The following is a 19,880-nucleotide window of genomic DNA, read 5'->3' as shown; positions in this document are numbered from 1 at the left end:
ATACCCATCTTATAAAGGCACTATCCTTAAAGTTTGTTTTTTCACTCTTTTGTCAAGTGAACGTTTTAAAATACAACATTTTATGGTCTGGAAGCAATGAAAAGAAGATTTACAAACCTCTTTCGTCTTTGCCATCCTGCCATCCTTCTGCAGCGAGCAGAGCTGCCTTTGCAGCTGCAGGTTCATCTCCTGCAGGTGACCGATCTTCTCCAGGAGCTGACAGATGTGCTCCAGGTAACTCACGCCTGAGCCCAGGGGGCTGGAGCTCTGCTGTGATTCCTGGAACAGAATGGACACCAGCCTGTTAAAGGGATAATTCAGATCTTTTTAAGTGAGGTCAGTGAAAAGGTTGAAATCAAGCAACATTTTATGTGTTGTAGGTAGCTCTTTGACTTTAGTTTGGAGAAATACAGTTTAATTTTGACCAAAAAAATTCAAAGCAGCTTACATTAAAAAAAAGTATTTTAAACACATTTACTTTGCTGTCAGTTTTTTTTTTTTTTTCTTTTTTTTATACTGAGTTATTCCAGGTGAAATATTGTTACTTTAGCTAGAATCTAGTTAGCAGCTGCTAGTGCTGGTTGTGCTTCAAACAAACTAATCAGTTTCTATGAAAACAGTAAAAGCCTGTAAATTCTATGTAAATGTTTATAAAATAACATAAACCGTCTGTTTTTCAAAGGCAGCGTTCAGCTTTGGTCTTGGCTGTGTTTGTACTAGCAATTAGCTTGTTGCTTCAGTCCAAATTAAGCCATTTTACTAAGCTAGGGTTGTTTCAAAAAAGCTATCTACAACAGGTAAGATAATTACTGCTCACAACCTTTCCACATAACCCTACTTTATACAATCTGAGCGTTTGTTTTAATTCAGAATTTTATGAAAGAAATGTGGGTTGAAGCTCATGTCTCGCAAAAATTCAAACTTTGAAGAAAGCAGCAGATTTTAGTTTTATAACAACCGATATTTATTGTCACAACAAGACCTTTCACTCACTCAAAACAGCACAGTATGTCTGAATTTATGCTCAACATATAAAGTGTTGGTGACACAATCAGACAGTTTTGTGGTCAGTGTGATTTCATGAACACATGAATGTTGTCATGAGCTGAACACATAGTGACAACATGTTTTCTCTGCATGGTGCCCCCACACTGACACTGGTTTACATAATAATCCCAGAGACAAAAATGAGAAATGGGAGACTATCATGACTAATTTTTCTTATGTTAAATTATGCATCCAGTCCACTCAGCATCAGAAGTGGACCATGGGACGATGTAAAAGATGTCCTGGTTTGATGAATTATGTTTTCTGGTTCTGGTTGTTTTTGCCACTTTCAATGGAGGAGCAGGCTCTTGTAATTTTCAGTAAACCAAAAGAGGACATTTTAAGCCAAATATTTTTCCGATCGTCAACATTCCCAAAGTGACCCAACAAAAGCAGGATATGAGCTCAAGCTAGGGCCCCCCCCCCCCCCCACACACACACACACACACTTTTCCATGTTGCTGACACAAATTGTCCCATAAAGCAATGATGGAAACACTGGACAAACAATGCAAACCGGCTGGAAGGCTGACATCATTCATTTCCTCTGACAATCGCTCTGTGGATCACAAAGACATAAGAAAAAAAACATTTTACACTTTAAAATGTCAGAATTTGAACTGATGATATTGTCAAGACTTCTTCAGGATATGTATTTCCCAGTCTGGGCTCAAAGCTCAGAACCTGTGGTGCAATGGTCTTCTGCACTTAGAACATCTACATATTGAATTGTGTCCACCAGTGTTGTGCTTTGCTAAATGCATATAGTTATAAGCAGAAGTCCATCATGGCGGATTAAACTGTCTCGATGGTTAGCAGGTTTCCTCACTTTGTGACCAGTCAGTCTGTTCTCTGTATTCATGCTGCACTCCATGTGAAATCAATATTTCTCCATTTCAATTTGAAAAAAAAATCATCTCCCATAAATGAGAGTTCTGATTTGAAAGCTCAAAGATTTTTCAAACGCCCTGACCTAAAACTCAAGATGGCTCTCTGTACCTATAAGGTAATGATGGCTGCAGTAGTTATACATCATACTGTATGTACTTATGTCACTTTGTCTAACTTAACTGAGTAAATGAGGGGCACAGTTTGTGTTCTAAATCACTTTATTCTAATTATTTCAATTCAGTTTATTTATAAAGCACCAAGTCACAACAGAAGTCATCACAGGGCACTGAACAAATACATTCATATACATAAAAATTCAATTAGTAACATTATTTATCTAAGGTAGGGTAGCCAGCAGATTGCATTGAGTCTTCATTTCGTTGCAGTCTATCTTGATAGAAAGGTCCATTTAAATAGTTTGTACAGATAATACTAGTGAACATAGTCGAAATGCATAAAATGCAGTATAATACATTATTAGCTTGTATCGCTAATAACAGCTGCCCTGATCATTAGGCATTAGCAAATGCTGCTTTTTTCAGCTTTCAACTTGAGCATGGTTAAGTTGGATGTGATGCTATTCCAAGTTTTGATTTCCAAGGCAAATTGAACGCAACATTAAGCTAGCAGATAAGTAGTTAATTGCTGGCTAAGGAAGGATATTCCTTACAGGAAATGACGTTCACTTCTTCTGTGACTGTTAGTGATGAAGAGGAAGTGTGTCGTTATGAGCTGCTTCTGATCTTATCTACAGCCCATCAGAGACCACTCATGGTCCTCTGCTGGGAAGAGAGAGTGGGAGCAGGAAAGAGTACCCTCTTTTGCGTGTGCAAGACCACTTTGAAATGAGCAATCACATGTAAACAAACACTCACACCCTGCTGTACTTCCTTTAGAGTTAAAAAAAAAAAAAGGTTAAAAAAAAAAACCAAACAACTGGACTTGGATTCTGAAGCTGAAGATGTTTCGCTTCCCATCTGGGAGGTTTTACAGGAAACCTACTCACACAGACCTTCTGTTTGAATCTCACCACACACTCGAACACAAACTTTCTGTCATTAGAACTTTACACCACTGGGCCGAACATGTCCCCACAAATACAGAAGGGAAGGACAAAGAGCAGAAACACAGCAGAGAAACTCTCCAGACCTGTGGATACTGGACCTTTTGTCAAATCAGCAAACAAATCCAAAAAACAAACAGCAGAACAGAGAGAAGAGCAAAAGCAAAAACACTATCATCTCATATGTTGCAGGAGTATCTGAAAAGCTCAGAAGGATTTTCTCCAAACACAACATCCCAGTGACAGGATCCTCAGAAAGAGGTTGGTCCATCCTGAGGACAGAAGCCCTGTGCTTTATGCTGTTCAGCTCAGTGAGGAATGTTCGACCTCAGTATTGGAGAAACTAAACGTCTCTACTGATGCATGGCTCAAAGCCAGAGAGCAGCTCTCCAGGACACAACTCAGTGGTCCATCAAGGATAAGGGACACTCTTTTGAGGACCAACATGTTCATATTTTGGACAGAGAAGACAGATGGTTTAAGAGGGAGGGGAATGAAGCCAAATATGTCAAACAAGAGAAACCATTGTTAAACAGAGGAGGAGGTCTCAGATTTCATCTTTCAAAAGTTTACAATGCAGCTTTAGGACTGATACCCAGTCAGCTCCTCTCCAATTCACACCTTCATACAGGCGACCAAAACATCTCTCGTGAGCCAGGCTAACAAAGAGCCTAACGAGCCTCCATTGTGTGGGGTGAGTAGTTCCAGTCTAATCTGTGTCCACCTTATTCCTGAGGGCTCTACTGTATAAATGATTATGGGAACAACTTCCTGTCAAACAGGAAGTAGCAGTTAGCATTGGTTAATCGTGGTGGTGGAGCACGGACCGAGGTTTATTTGAAAGTAATTTGCATTCAGTTTACCAGATAAAATGATTAGGTATAAAAATATATTAATTCAATTCAGTTCAATTCAGTTTATTTATATAGCGTCAAATCACAACAAAGTTGTCTCAGGGCACTTTACAGGAACATTCAAATACATAAAAGCCAATTAGTAAAGTTCTCTATCTAAGGATAATAATATAATATATATTATTATATAATTAAGTATTCGTTTTGTTTACAATTATTTAACAACCATAAAGTTGACTAAAATAGCCGTGCTGAGTTCAGGTACCTGTTGTGTTCACGGCTGCAGAACAACCAGACCAAACTAAATCAGTGGCTACAACAACAGAGTTTGAACATGGACCAAAACAAAAAGAGTTCCTGTGAAAAGAGGTCTAGTTTCCATCTCCTCCCTACAAATGAGGAGTTAATAAGAATGTGCCTGAAAAACATGAACTTGAAGAGACCACCCCAAACCCTGTCTGTGTGCTCATTTCACTTTGCTGACAAATGGCCGATGGAGGAGAACCTGCATCGTTTTTTGTGTCTGGACGACAATAAATCACCGGAGAAGAGACGCCGGATCCTCAGAAGGATTGAAAACAGTGACGAGAACATCAGGTTTGATTTCAATCAGGTTTGATTTTTCCTCACCCCAATAGTCGTTAAATACTTCCAAAAACTGGTCATGACTCACATCAAAACAACCATCAACATCAACGAGGACCCTCATCAGTATGCATACCATGAGAATCGATCAACAGAAGACACCATCTCCTCTGTGGTCCACACTGCTCTCACCCACCTGGAGCATAAGGACTCCTACATCCGTATGATCTTTGTGGACTTCACGTCTGTCTTCAACACCATGATCCCCCAAACCCTGATGGACAAACTATTCACACTAGGACTAAGTCCCTCCATTTGCAACTGGGTACTAGACTTCTTAACAAACAGACCACAGTTAGTGAGGATCCACAACTTCTCCTCCTCCACCATAACCCTCAGCACTGGCTCTCCTCAGGGATGTGTGTTGAGCCCTCTCCTGTTCACTCTGCTCATGTATGACTGTGCAGCTACCCATCCAGGCATCCAGGGATGCATCACAAACAACAATGAGTCCATCTACATACAAGAGGTGGAACACCTGGAGAGCTGGTGCAAAGAGAATAACCTTCACATCAATGTGAAGAAGACAAAAGAGATGATTGTGGACTTCAGAAGGAACAAAAACACCTACACCCCCCTGAAAATAAGAGGATCTGCAGTGGAAGTGGTCTCCAGCTACAAGTACTTGGGTGTGCACCTGAATGACAACCTCAGCTGGAGCATCAACACCACCAGCCTAATCAAGAAAGCTCATCAGAGACTCTACTTCCTCAGGCGGCTGAGACAAGCTGGTCTGTGAAGCTCAGTCCTCACCTCCTTCTACAGGTGTGCAGTGGAGAGCATCCTGTGCTCCAGCATCAACGTGTGACATGGAGGCTGCACAGCTGCAGAAAGAAAAGCTTTGCAGAGAGTGGTGAAGGCTGCACAGAAGTCTGTTGGAGTTAGTCTCCCCACCATCACAGACATCTACACCTCCAGATGCAGGAAGAGAGTCACCTGCATCATGAAGGACCCCACTCACCCAGCACACACACTTTTTGCCCCACTCCCCTCAGGAAGGAGGTTGAGGAGCATTAAGTGTAGAATCACTAGACTGAGGAACAGCTTCTACCCTGCAGCTGTTAGACTCATGAATCTCTGACCAGGATAATCACTGTGAAAAATCACATCATGTTGCTGCTGATCTGTTTCAATGTTGATGTGTTCGTGCTTATCTGCTCACACAGACTCATGTTCATGCTGCTGTTCGGCATAATGTTTTTATGTTATGAGTGCTTAGTGTATTTTTAGTTTATGTTTTTCTTAGTTCATATCTTAGATCTTATTACTGTTTTTCTTTTACATTTTATACATTTGTTGGATGTAACTGGGACCCTGTGTACAAAATTTCATTCCACCACATGTACCACATGGGGTGCAAATGACAAATAAAGAACCTTGAATCTTTGAATCCTTGAAGTGTATGGAGGTCACAGTATTATAGTATTTGTTCATCTTCAGTTTTATGATTTTCTCTGTAATTAACGCAAGTTCAGTGATGGAGGACTTTAAGGCTTTGACTGGTTTGACTGGTTTGTCTGGGCTCTGTGTCTGATTTAAGGTCAATAAGATTGTGTCCCACCTCTTTTAACAAAACACCACCGATCTTATTACTGTGTAGATACTGATACACCTCAGAGCTGTTCAGGTTGTTCATCACTTCACCGTCTGAAGAACTGAGTCAATGAAGTAGCTAAATATGCTAGTAGATGTAGCTAAATATGCTAGTAGATGTAGCTAAATATGCTAGTAGATGTAGCTCAATATGCTAGAAGATGTAGCTAAATATGCTAGCATAAGTAGCTTAATATGCTAGTAGATGTAACTAAATATGCTAGTAGATGTAGCTAAATATCAATCAATCGATCAATCAAAAATACTTTATTAATCCCAGAGGGAAATTATATAAGCATATATAAAGCATATATTATATTTGCTAGTATAAGTAGGTAATAAAAGTAGGTAAATATGCTAGTAGATGTAATCTGCAGCTACTTCTTCAGCTCGTCCTCCATCCCTCGTCCTCAGCAGGCAGCAGCATGATTATATTGTCCTGTTGGAGCTCTGACAGCTGGTGTTCCTACATGTTTAAATTAAATCCACAATGCTCAGAGAAACTACATTAGCTCGTACTGTTCACACATAAACAAATGCTGGTTCTGGTCCACCCCGGAAGTTGAGCCCATAATTCATGGAAGACACCATGGAGGCATAAGGTGGATATGAATCTAGGATCATAAAAGAGAGCTCTCATGTACTTCTATAAAACCTGGAACTACACACACTCTCTAGACATTTTTGGATTGATAAAGCCTCCCGGATGGGAAGCGAAACATCTTCAGCTTCAAAATAGAAGTTCTTTTGTTTTATATATGTTTTATTTTTATTATTTTATTTTATTTTATTTTTTTATTGATCAAGACTTGGATGACTGCAAATCTTCATCAAAATATTCCTTGGATTTTCTTAGGATGGATGAGTCAGGGGGTTGTAAAGTCTTTCACAGGCAGAACTGTTGAGGGGTCCAGGTCCATCCATCCATCCATTATCTTTACCGCTTATTCCATTTTGGGTCACGGGGGTCGCTGGTGCCCATGTCCAGCAATCACTGTGCGAGGGGCGGGGTACACCCTGGACAGGTCGCAAGTCCATCACAGGGACACATAGAGACAAACGAGACAAACAACCATTCACTCTCTCACTCACACCTAGGGACAATTTAGAGTTACCAATCAGCCTAACATGCATTTTGGTCTGTGGGAGGAAACCGGAGTACCCGGAGAAAACCCATGCATGCACGGAGAGAACATGCAAACTCCACCCAGAAAGGCCCCTGGACCGGGGTTTGAACCAAGGACCTGCTCGCTGAGAGGCAGCAGCTCTACCAGTTGCACCACCGTGCTGCCGGGGTCCAGGTCAAATATGGATAATTATTTAATACTCTGTACATGATTTTACATAAAATATATTTGATCATGGTATCATTTTATTTCCACACTTATTGTCATGAAACCAGGCTGTTTTTTTATTTTATTGCATATCTTTAGTGTTTGAAATATGAGCATCGTAAAGCATGGGACCAATGGGAAATCTGATGTGTTCATAGACCTATTTTGGAAAATGTTTCCAATATCTGTGCTGTAGCTAAAATACTTTTCCAAACATGACAGTATTGGAAAGGAATGAAAAGCCAGATGTGCACAGAGCATCCAGATAGGGAGGAAGGTATGAGGAGATCACATAGGCTGCTTCGCCCAGTTAGACGCCAGTCTTTTCAGCACACACAGATAGTGTTTGTCTCAGTTCTCTGCAGTATATCTGTTACAACCTTAAGAAAAAAGAAACCATAACGTGTTTTTCTTTTTATTCTTCTCTTTTTGGTTAAAATGTATGACACACTGAAGTTATGTATTTATTGTTAGATTGATGGCATTTTAATCTCATCTAGTCTCATTGTGTTTCTCCATACTATGGGATTAGATTATTAAAGTGTTTACAGTTGTTGACAAAGAGTGGTCCTAAAAGGTAGTTATTTAAAATGGCCACACGTTTGTGTGTGTTTTTTTTTTTTTTTTTTTTTTGGGGGGGGGGGGGGGGGGATGTAGAATTATAGAGTTGCATGATTCATTGATAAAAGCCTGGGGACACTTTAGGATTGTTTTCCATAAGAATATAAAAGCTACATCAGATGGTCCAATGTGTTTTCATCAAGCAGGATGAGTTACAAAACATAAGATGCTTTTATCATTCAATCATTCAACCTTTATTTATACAGGTTAGTCTCATTAGGACACATTTACAAGAGAGACCTGTTTTTAACAAAGAATGTAGAGAAGAAAGATGCTTTACAAACAAAATTATTTTCTGTTTCGGCTGCTCCTGGTTGCAGGGGTCACTGCACACCCCCTGATTCCTTTCAGACAACCTGTTCACTTAACAGTTTGTAAATTGTTGCCATTCCTGGCGCAACCTGGACTAAAATCTATGGCCTCAGGATTATGAGCACACCACTGATCTCAGAGTGATCATTGCCCATGAAATGCTTAAATTACTGCCCCAAATATTTATAGGTCAAACATATGCATCTTTAGGACACCTGGAGTCAGTACCTCACTGGGCTGAAATCAATGGAAACTAGCAAACAGCATTCATGGGGGAGTCGACAAATTGTGTGTGGAGGTTCTTCATTTCTTCATAACACAAGCTGCACAGGCGTGTGAACTTGTCACTTGTCCCGACTAATAAACTTGTTGGGGGCATTTCAAACCCTTCTCAAGCTGTATTTTGACAGCAGCTCCTCCATCACAGAAAAAAAGATGAGACTACAGCAAATGGCAAAGGATAATTATTACAAACAGTCCAAATCTGCTTATCTTCACATCAAAAGGGTTTTCCAGTAAAATAACTCATAAACTTGGGAATGGCTGTCAAAGTGGGTACAAAGAAGGCTGAAGTGGGCAACAAAATAATGTGTATAGTTTTGCAAGTGGTGCACACAAAATTAGGTTTTAATTTTCAAAAATTCACAGCTCACTAGTTTCATAGTTACAAACATTCAGACTTCAGTGAGAGTGCAACAGCAAAATAGTCTATTTTCTTCCAATTTAATTCAATTTAGAGTCCCCAACAAGTCTCCAACAGTCCTGGTGAGATATTAAACAAAAAACACTGTAAAAAATATAATGATAATAATAATAATAATAATAAAGGGCAGCACGGTGGCGCAACTGGTAGAGCTGCTGCCTCTCAGCGAGCAGGTCCTTGGTTCGAACCCCGGTCCAGGGGCCTTCTGGGTGGAGTTTGCATGTTCTCTCCGTGCATGCGTGGGTTTTCTCCGGGTACTCCGGTTTCCTCCCACAGTCCAAAAACATGCATGTTAGGCTGATTGGTAACTCTAAATTGTCCCTAGGTGTGAGTGAGAGAGTGAATGGTTGTTTGTCTCGTTTGTCTCTATGTGTCCCTGTGATGGACTTGCGACCCGTCCAGGGTGTACCCCGCCCCTCGCACAGTGATTGCTGGACATGGGCACCAGCGACCCCCGTGACCCAAAATGGAATAAGCGGGTAAAGATAATGGATGGATGGTTGGATAATAATAATAAAACATTGTTTTTTGAAAGTGTTGGCCAATTTGTTTACCATTTATTTTTCACGCATTAATTGTGGCACAATTCATGTTCTAGAATTGCGCCGCTCAAGGTGGCTGCATGTTGGAGCAGCTCTGTTACTTTCATTCTGAGATTTTGCTTTTGGAAACTTTAATTCCTGGTTTTCTGGATGTAAATCACATTTTCTGGATGATTGTTTCCTCTGGTATCGGATGCTGTGCAGCTGGAAGAATTTTTAATGAGACTTTTTTGGTTTTGGACATTTGTTATGATGCGTAACCATGGCAACAAGGAGTTTTTTTTTTTACAACAACAGCAGCTGATTAACATCTCCAAAGCTCAAATAATATCTCAACTACGGCTCCAACCCTCAAATGAGTTGAAAAGGATGTTATGTGGACACATTCTCATCTACCTGCCAGCTGTGCTCGAGTGCTTGACCACTGAGATCCTGGAACTAACAGGAAACACGGCTCATGACAGTGGAAGGACAGGATCGTCCCTCAGCAACTACAGTTGGTTGTCCGCAGTGACGAGGAGCTCGGCAGACTGCTGGGAGGAGTGGCCATCCCTCTGGGAGGAGTTCTGCCCAGCATTTGAGTGGTCCTACAGCCTGGGGGATCCGAGAGGCCAGCTGAGTCTGGGTGGATGGATCGGACGGCATCTGCAGCCAGTTTCTTAGGATCCACTGTGGGATGGACCTTTACAAGAGATCCTTCCTGTCTACAGCCATCAGCATCTATAACATCTCTTAATGAAATGAGGATAACGAGTTACAACAACAAATAATTTCCCTCTGGGATTAATAAAGTATTTTTGAATTGAATTTAATTATTTTTGTCTTGTTATTTTCTTTGGTAAAAATGTACAATTTTGGGCTGCACAGTTGGTTAGCTCTGTTGCTGAGCAGCAAGAGGATCTTTGGTTCAACCCTCAGCTGGGGCCTTTCTGCATGGTGCTTATATGTTCTTCCTATAGATAAGATAAATGGTAAATGGACTGTACTTATACAGTACCTTTCTATCTTATCAAGACACTCGAAGTTCTTTACAACATAATCTGTGCCTCATTCACCCATTCATACATCACTCTACTAGATCTCTACAAAGATAATTGAACAAATCATTCTAAAGAGACTAATCAGAGCTTTGTCACATTCATACACTGATGGGACACACATCAGAGGCAATAAGATGTTCAGTGTCTGGCCCAGGGACATGTCAGCATGTGATTGCTGATGGATTCGAACCCCCAACTCTTGAATTCGAGGACGACTGCTCTAACCACTCAGCCACAGCTGCTCCAAGTAAAACTAGATGTTAAACAACCTGTTAAAATACATCAGGAAATGGCATCTACTATATTCAAAATTATCTGGGTGAGGACCCCAGACCCCCCCACCAGTGTGTCCACCCCACATTACAAATATTCTTCTGACACCAGTGACCACCGTGTTGTTCAAGCCAAGAGCCATTGTCAGCACTGGGAGGCTAAGCACCCCAAAAGGTCAGATCCTAGAAAAGCCCCTGCTTTCTCCTTTCTCCGTTCTTTCTAAACACAAATTTATCAAACTGGAACTCAACAAAGTTGATGAAAACAATCTTTCTAAAGAGATCACAGGAACACATTTGTACTTTTGTCATTTTTATTGTGCAAAATTTTGCTGAACTAGAAGAGTATGTACGTTTTTAACTAACATTATTCAGGCTCATACACTGTAAAAATTGACACCAGTTGAATGAAATCACAGGTGCAGAAAAATGTGTCCATATGATCGCTGTTAGTGCCTAATATTTAGAAATATAAAAGCTGGGGGCTGAGATGGTGCAGGGGCAGGGCAGCTGACCCGGGACCCAAAGGTCCTGGGCTCGATCCCTGGTCATTGCACACCTCGGGGTGTCTCTGAGCAGAACACCCTATACCCAGATGCTCCCCAGCTCCCTCAACAGCCACCCACTGCTCCACCTGGTGGTGGATGGGTTAAATGTAGAGAGCCAATTTCACCATTGTATGAGAACATACATTGATGACAGTACATACACATTATTATTATGTACTCAGTAATGCTTTTAACTTCTAGTTATATAATCAATTGTTTTCTTAAATGCAAAAGAAGTGTGTGTGGGGTGGGGGGTGGGGGGAGCACAAAGAAAGTATGCAATTTTCATATACCGTATTTCAGAAAGGAAATGTCTTTTTTGTCCACTGCAGAGGAGTAGACAAAAAGTGCAGTTTTAAGCTGTGGTGACAAGTAATGACAGGGGGGGGTGGACGCTCCATCAAACTGGCTTTTAGCAGTGCACCCTGATTAGTCTCTTTGGGCCCCTTAAAGTCCCCGTCACAAGCTGTGCCTCTCTGAAAGAACTATTAGAGCCTTTATTTCTGTAAATATGATAATAATTTGAGAAATTCAACACCTACATGAAAGTGAACTGCCAAGCTCTGAGCTTGGAAAACAGGGAGGGTCCAGATGACAGAGAGGATGGTGGTCAATGACAGTATCAGCTGAAAAAATCTTCAGTGAAGATGAACAAGTGTTGCCTGACATGCTGGAACATTAGAGCTCTGCAGTGCACTGTAACAAATCTCCTGCTCACCCCACTGACTCTCTGAGGTCTAGAAGGTTCTGATGTTCAAACATCACTCATGCGCTCACAAAAAATAAAAAGCTTTGGCCTGAACGAGTTGCTTAAGTTGTCTTTATGAAAACAGCTGCTTTTAAAGTAGGACAAGTTTTTTTTATATTCTGAGACATGATATAGGTAGTTTCAGTTGAGGGGACCATTTTCTCCCATGTTTTCAAAGGTAGAATTTTGTTTAACTTAGGGGTCGTCCACACCAAAACATTTTTGGTGAATACATTTAAAAAAAAGTTTCAGTACTTCCACACAAAAACAATTGTTATCAGCCTTAAAACTATTTTTTGAAAACAGGTTCTAAAGTAAAAATGATCTTGAAATGCTTCCTTGTGTTTTTGTGTAGATAGCCAAAATTCAACCTTTTGAAAACAATGATGTCATAGCTCCATGTCTAACTGATGCGTTCACCTTTTACACAGAGTACATTATACTGTAAATTATAAATAATAATAATACATTTTATTTGAAGGCGCCTTTCAAATCACTCAAGGTCACCGAACAAGAAATACAAAGATAAAAAACAATAAAATACAGATATATAGTTAGGGTTGGCTTAGGTTTCCTGAGCTGTCCCTTATTATGCTTCTATAGACGTGACTGCAGGAGGACAGTGAACACATTTCCTCACCCTGCTACTCTCTTTACTTGTTCTACTCTAACTGTAACTCTAACTTGTATCTCCTTCCTGTCCTCTCGGTCGGTCAAAGCAGACCTGAGCCTTGTCCTGAGCCTGGTTTTGCTGGAGGTTTCTTCCTGTTAAAATTGAGTTTTTCCTTTCCACTGTTGCCAATGTACTTGCTCAGGATGAGAGGCTGCAACAAAGTGAAGATCCAATACAATCCGCTGCTTCCTTAGATAGAGAACTTTCACTATTTGGCTTTTACAATGTATGTGAATGTTTTTGTACAAAGACGACTGCTGTTGTGACTTGACGCCAGTGGTGGAGAAAGTACTCAAACACTGTACTTAAGTAAAAGTACAAATAAACAGACAAAAAAGTACTCTAGTAAAAGTAGAAATACCACATTAACGTTTTTACTTAAGTAAAAGTAAATAAGTACTAGCTTTTAAAAATACTTAAAGTATTAAAAGTAAAAGTACTTGCTGAATGTATTACCTAATGCAATGGTCTACAATATCAATAAGTGTACCTACCATATGTATATTTTCTGTAATACATTAATAGTGTTGTTCCATTTTAATGAACAATGCTGCAGATAATGCATGTTTTTATTGTGTTTACTCTGTGACACATTTCACACTTGGACTTGTGATTCTGTGTCAGAATTTCAGGGATGACCTGCAGAGTTAAATGCCATTAAGCAAAATAAGAAAGAGGAATGATTTTACCTTTGAACGTTTTTATTTAACACAAATCAAAACCAATGTGTCATTTTAACTGCAGTAAACACATTTAAGTAAAAGTTGTCTGATGAAAAAAGGAGCATTAGACACAACTAACAAAGAAATAGGCTCCGATCATTTCCACTCCAGTTTGTCATCAACTCTAGTTAAATACTGTCTATTCATCCTTGTAATGGATCAATAGTGAACAATATTTTAACTTCCTGACACCATTTTCAAAACTTGGACCTGAGTGTCGAGTCATTTGGAGACATCTCTCGTCTCCTGTTCTAACATCCCATGAACTGACACATTTTAATATTGCAGCAAGAATTTCTTGTTCAAATTCAGAAGAAGTTGGTTTTCAAAGATTTTTAAGTCCAGTCTGGCTCGTTTGGGAGAGAGAATCTGTCCTGTTGTACTGAACAGTCTTTCAGTAGTCTTTCAATAGTCTTTCAATAGTCTTTCAATAGTCTTTCAATAAGGCCATAGGTGGCACGTACTGTATCTTCTGGCTGACTTTCCTCAGTGTAATATATTTTGGGTGTGTTAGCAGTGCTGTGGGTGCGACCAGCTCAGTGATGTATATACTAGAATATAGCTCTTCTTGAAAGTAGATCTAACGTTACCTGCCCACTTTGCATTGATTCAATGGACCAACTCCCCTCTCGCCATTGGTTTTTTTCAAATTAATGAACAAATAAAAAAAGTTGCAACTTGAATGTAACTTGTAACACAACGCATTATAGAAATGTAGTGTATTAGAAAGTACAGATACTTAATGTAAAATGTAGTGAAGTAAAAGTAAAAAGTACCCATGTTTAATTCTACTTAAGTAAAGTACAGAAAAATGAAAAGTGTACATAAGTACAATAATGAAGTACTTGTATTTAGTTACATCCCACCACTGCTTGGCACTTACAGTGAACTGAACTGAACTGAATTGAATACAATCTTCTGCTTCAACATTACAGCACCACAGTCAGATCTAGTATAGTTACAACAGCATTTTGGGAAACTCTTTAGTGTTAATGTGTGACTGAAGACATTTCTTGAAATGATGCCATGTTTCCCATCATTTTCACACAAAACTGTTTCTGTGTGGACAGGGCCATAGTTATTTGTATATGACCAAAGGGTTCATAGCCTCAGAAATTAACATTAAAGAAGTTTTCATTTGTTTGTCCACCACATTCAACATAAATATATCAGCACCTACTTAGTGATTGGATTAAGTTTTGCACATGACTTACCTTTCCTAAATTTATAAATCTTGCTCCCTTTGGACATGAAAGTAAAATGAATGTTACTCTGGGTTAAGACTGAATCATTTATTCTGCCATAGTAACACATTTAGCCATCTAGTTTCAAAACCTATGAGGTAACTTCTTCAGTATGAGTCACTATCCATCTGTTTTATAAAGCATCCTGCAGTTAATTTAGCTGCATCTGGGTAACTCTAAGCCAAGAGTATCGTATGTTTCTTCAGATATTAGAAGTCATTCCGCTGTATTTGTCTTATCATATCAACACTAGTCATGCAGTGAAAGTTATGACACATGCTTGGAGCATCTTGGGTCAAAAACCTTTCTAAGCCTTCGTAATACTTTGCTTCCTGTTTTTATTAAACAAGAGCCATCGGTTGGAAGAAATCTTTTCCAGAAATCAGCCCAAATGTTTCAGGGCATGAATGTTTTAAACTGAATGTGTCACTCAAATGACAACATTCATGCCCTGAAACATTTGGGCTGATTTCTCCACAGTATTCTAATTTTTTGAATTCCTGTTCTTGTGGGTTTCATGAGCTGGAAGCCCAAATTTTGTAAAAATGAACAAATAAATACTTGAAATTGTTTAAATTGTGGGCCCTGAATCTATCATCTATTAAAGATTAACTTTTTGAATGGAATTATGGAAGTTAAACAACTTTTCCATGATATCCTAATGTTTTGGAAAGGGTCTGTGTTGATACACATTTTTTTTAACCACAATGTATATGTGAGGTACTATGGGGTGCCGTTTGTAAAGTTGCACAGTCAAAAGTTAACATCAATATTTTGGTTTATTTATTAGCTTGTAAAAAGATTTTGTTTTTAAGTCATCCATCCATTATCTTTACCCGCTTCTTCCATTTTGGGTCACGGGGGTCGCCAGTGTCCATGTCCAGGAATCTATAAATGTCATTGTTCCCAACTAAATATTTAAGTTACAAGATAAATATTTAGCATACAAACTAAATACTTAACATGCAAGTTAAATATGTAGTTAGTAAGCTAAATATTTGGGTATAAATTAAATATTTAATTAGTAAATGGGTTGTCTGACAATATTTAATTAAATAGAAGAAATAGAAGAATTAAATAGATATTTAATTAAATATTTAATTTGCACCTAAATATTTAGTGTACTAACTAAATATTTAATTTCTAAGCTAATCATTTAATTCCTAAACTAAATATTTAATTTGCTAACTAAATATTTAGCTTGGATCTAAATATATATTTTACAAATTAAACATTTAATTTAAATTTAATTTAATTTATTTAACTTGCTGGTTAAATATTTAGGTCTGAGCTAAATATTTAATTAGCAAATTAAATATTTAGTTTAGGAATTAAATGTTTAGCTTAGAAATTAAATATTTAGTTAATAAACTAAATATTAAGTGTAAATTAAAAAAAAAATATATACCAAAATATTTAGTTTACTAACTAAATATTTAGGTATAAATTAAATAATTTAATTTACACTTAAATATTTAGTTTACTAACTTGCAAGCTAAGTGTTTAGTGTGCAAACTAAATATTTATCTTGTAAATTAAATATTTAGTTGGGAACTATGACATTTATAAATGTATGAATTACATGGTGAAAATATGACTTTGAAGGGAAAAAAAACTATTTTTTCTTTTTAAAAGCTAAATAAACCAAAATATTGATGTTAATTTTTGGCTTTTCAACTTTACAAATGGCACCTCATAAGGTACGTTGTATATGCAATGTTTCAAAAATACTGCATTCCTACTACAACATTTCTGGACATAATGGATAAATTTGTGGCAATATGGTGTTGCTGGAGATCATGCTATCTATACTAGGATATCAGATACGAAGAGGTGCTGTTTTTGATTATTTTCATTGCAGAAAGCACAGCTTACATAGCAAAATAGCTGGAATAGTATAAAGGAGCATATGTGCCAAGTAAGGACCAGAGATCCCACACAGTATGAGACACTAACGGTGGTGGAGAATGGCAAGACTCAGACATTGTGGGCCTCCCAGTTTAGACTGACAAACAGGTGATGATTAACATTGTTGTGGTTGACAAACTACAAAAGGAGGCAAGCGATAGATGTCATAGTTCCAAGTGACTGTGAGATTAGGAACATGTGATGCTATAATTCAAACAACGTTCAATACAAAAACAACTGGACTTTATGATTGTATGATTATTATTATGATTATATTGTTTTTGTATTGAACATTTTTTGAATTCATCAAGTCCTGGATGACTGAGAATCTTCACCAGCATGTGATGCTATAGAAATACCAAGGGCTATAAAAGGTATTAGAGAAGTAAGGTAAAGTCAATGTGTCTGTGGTGCCAGTGGTCATCGGAGCACAGGTCTGTGACCCCCAAACTGGGAGACTGGTTCCAACAGATCCCAAGACCAACTTAAGAGACCTCTGTCCAGAAAAGCACAGTCCAAGGATTGATTCTGCACAGAACCCTTAAACTCCCAGACCCGTTAGAAGAGTTGGTGAAAGTGCGATCACCCATGTTGAAAAAGAAAGCAAGCTCAGAGTTTAGTTTTAGCTTATTACAAGTGACTTCAATCTATTTTGGTAAAAGCTGAGAAAAGAACAAATTGGTCACGTTTCTAAACAATTATTACTCTAGCTGGATCAACGCTAACAAAATAACTACCCTCCCTTAGGGAGTAAATGTTTGGACTAAAGTGCAATAAGCCTTTTTTTAGTACAGTTTCTACAATCCGTCCCTCTCCAAACGTCCCTGCTGTCTAAAACAACAGAAGGTATTCATGTGGAAAACTTTAAGGCTGTATCGCATTCCTTTTCTAATAGCCACTGGTAACGACAGACGGTCTCAAAGCATGACTGTGATGTTTTCAGGAACATCAAACAGATGATTTCACAGCTGCCAGGTGCTCTCCCAAAGCCCAGAGTACGTTTTCATTTTGGAAGTGAACAGGAAAATGACTGTTCCAGTAACAAAAAGGAAACATGGCCCAGCTTGTCCACCGGAATAAGAACAGTTGCTTTTTTGTCATTTTCTGTCGCAGGTGTAGGCCAGAGCACAGATACAATATCAGGGCTACCTTTACTGTTAGTAAGCTAGTAAAAAAACATCTTAAAACTAAAGAACCGACTTGTGAACATCACCCATACAACTACCTATTCACCTGGTGACATAGCGGCTGGGACGAGTTTAAAATTAGAGTTAATTACAGAGGACTTAAAATATTCCTGCCGCTCACCTCAAACAGATTTTCTTCAAGTGTCATCATGTTTCAAACACAGCAAAGCTGGGATTAAAACACCATACGCAAAAAGAAACATGAGTTGTAGCATAAAAACTAAATGTTATTGTTGAATTATGATTAATTGGAATCATCCATCGCTTGAAATAATTCCATTGAGTTTATTTATATAGCACCAAGTCACAACAGACGTTGTCTCAGAGCACTTTACAGAAACATTCACATAAAAAGACAATTAATAAAAGTTCTCTATCTAAGGAAGCCAGCAGATTGCACTGATTCTTCACTTGGTCACAGTCTCCTATCCTGAGCAAGCACAAAGGAAACTGTAGAAAGGAAAAACTCATTTTAAACAGGAAGAAACCTCCAGCAGAACCAGGCCGAGGACGAGCGGCCATCTGCTTCGACCGTTAAGTAAATAAATAATGTAACAGCATGAATAAAACTCATTAAAAAACAATGACATCTAGAAGGATGGTAGAATTGTGTCTTACCTCACTAAGTCTGCAGCATTTGTCCATGTAGTCCTTCAGACTATCACTGGAGGAGCTCTGTCTGAGAGCCTCTGTCTTTACATCACTGTCCGTCATAGCTTCACATGTTCCCGTCGAAGATTCCTCTACAAGCTTCATATTCTCAGAACAACTCCTTTCAATTAAACAACCAGCTTCTTTCAATTGTTCCAATTTCTCTCCATTATCTCTTTCAGAGTTGATTCCTGAAGTCCGGCTTTGGTCCATGTCATCACCTAGATACATTTCCACCACCGCCTCTTTTGGTTTGAACACATTGTCTTGAGTATCTACCAATGTACACAAACACTCGTCTAAGTTTTTTGACTCCTTAACCTCAGAGTTCTGTGAATTTCTAACTAGTTTATGAGGAGAAGAAGTAGGGTCTGATCTCAGGTTGCAAGAATCACAGGAGGACCCTCTACTGTGGACCACAAAGCTCTGCTCCGAGCCAGTCGGAGTCGATGGAGAGTTAGTTCCACTGGGTAGTTCCACTCCAGAGTCCTCTGATTCAAACTTGTACAACCTCGGCAGCTGAGAGCCTGAGAAAATACCAGACAGGTAGTCTGATCCGGCCTCTGCCTGAGGGTGCTGGGACTTTTCTTTGAGGTGGGAATTTGCTTCAGAGGTTGTTGTGGGGTCCATGATGTCCTGATCAGGAACTGACACTGATGAGATTGTGGAGATGGTGTCATCCCCCATGGGGAGCTTTGCCCGGAAGTTATTAAAAAGCTTCATTTTGGTCAGAACAACCTCGTTGTTTAATACTGCATCCCTGTCTCCTTTTCCTGTTAAAGAGAGAAAGAAAGATGCTTTCATTCTAGCAACCCCACTTCAATAAATTACTGAATAATACTGAAAATGTTTTTTTACTTGTTTATTGGTAGAGCATCATAAATTACAAAACTACTACAAATCACTGCAAAACTTTTATTAATTTTGTTTGAATTGATGCCACTCTGCTTTGCATGTACATGGAATTTGTGTTTGGGGCGGCTGTGGCTGAGTGGTTAGAGCAGTCGTCCTCCAATGGAAGAGTTGGGGGTTCGATTCCACCAGCAGTCACATGCTGAAGTGTCCCTGGGCAAGACACTGAGCCAATCATTGCCTCCAATGTGTGTCCCATCAGTGTATGAATGTGATATAAAGCTCTGATTAATCTATACAGATTCAGATTATCTTTGTATAGATCTAGTATAGAGCTGTATGAATGGGTAAATGAGGCACAGATTGTGTTGTAAAGAGCTTTGTGTCACGGTCAGCGGCCCCCGCTGCCCCCCTCATCTGCCAAGCCTCT

At 39.0% G+C, this 19,880-nt stretch overlaps 1 protein-coding gene across 1 annotated transcript in view; it reads right to left on the bottom strand.

The window, feature by feature from the left end:
* si:ch211-250c4.3 (uncharacterized protein LOC100535981 homolog) overlaps positions 1-19,091 on the bottom strand; it is a 40,626-nt gene extending 21,535 nt beyond the window's left edge. Inside the window, exons 1-2 of the mRNA XM_037687905.1 lie at positions 18,566-19,091; positions 118-279 (exon numbers count right to left, since the gene is read on the bottom strand). Coding sequence (XP_037543833.1) covers positions 118-279; positions 18,566-18,829 — 426 coding nt within the window. The 5' untranslated portion in view covers positions 18,830-19,091. The remainder of the gene's footprint in view (positions 1-117; positions 280-18,565) is intronic.
* Between the last annotated feature and the right edge of the window lie 789 nt (positions 19,092-19,880).

This window comes from Nematolebias whitei, chromosome 1 (genome assembly GCF_014905685.2).
Source record: "Nematolebias whitei isolate Nwh7 chromosome 1, NemWhi1, whole genome shotgun sequence".
NCBI classification, from domain to species: Eukaryota; Metazoa; Chordata; class Actinopteri; order Cyprinodontiformes; family Rivulidae; genus Nematolebias; species Nematolebias whitei.
The sequence above is the reverse complement of the archived record's forward strand: the minus strand, read 5'-3'. Positions and strand labels throughout refer to the sequence as shown.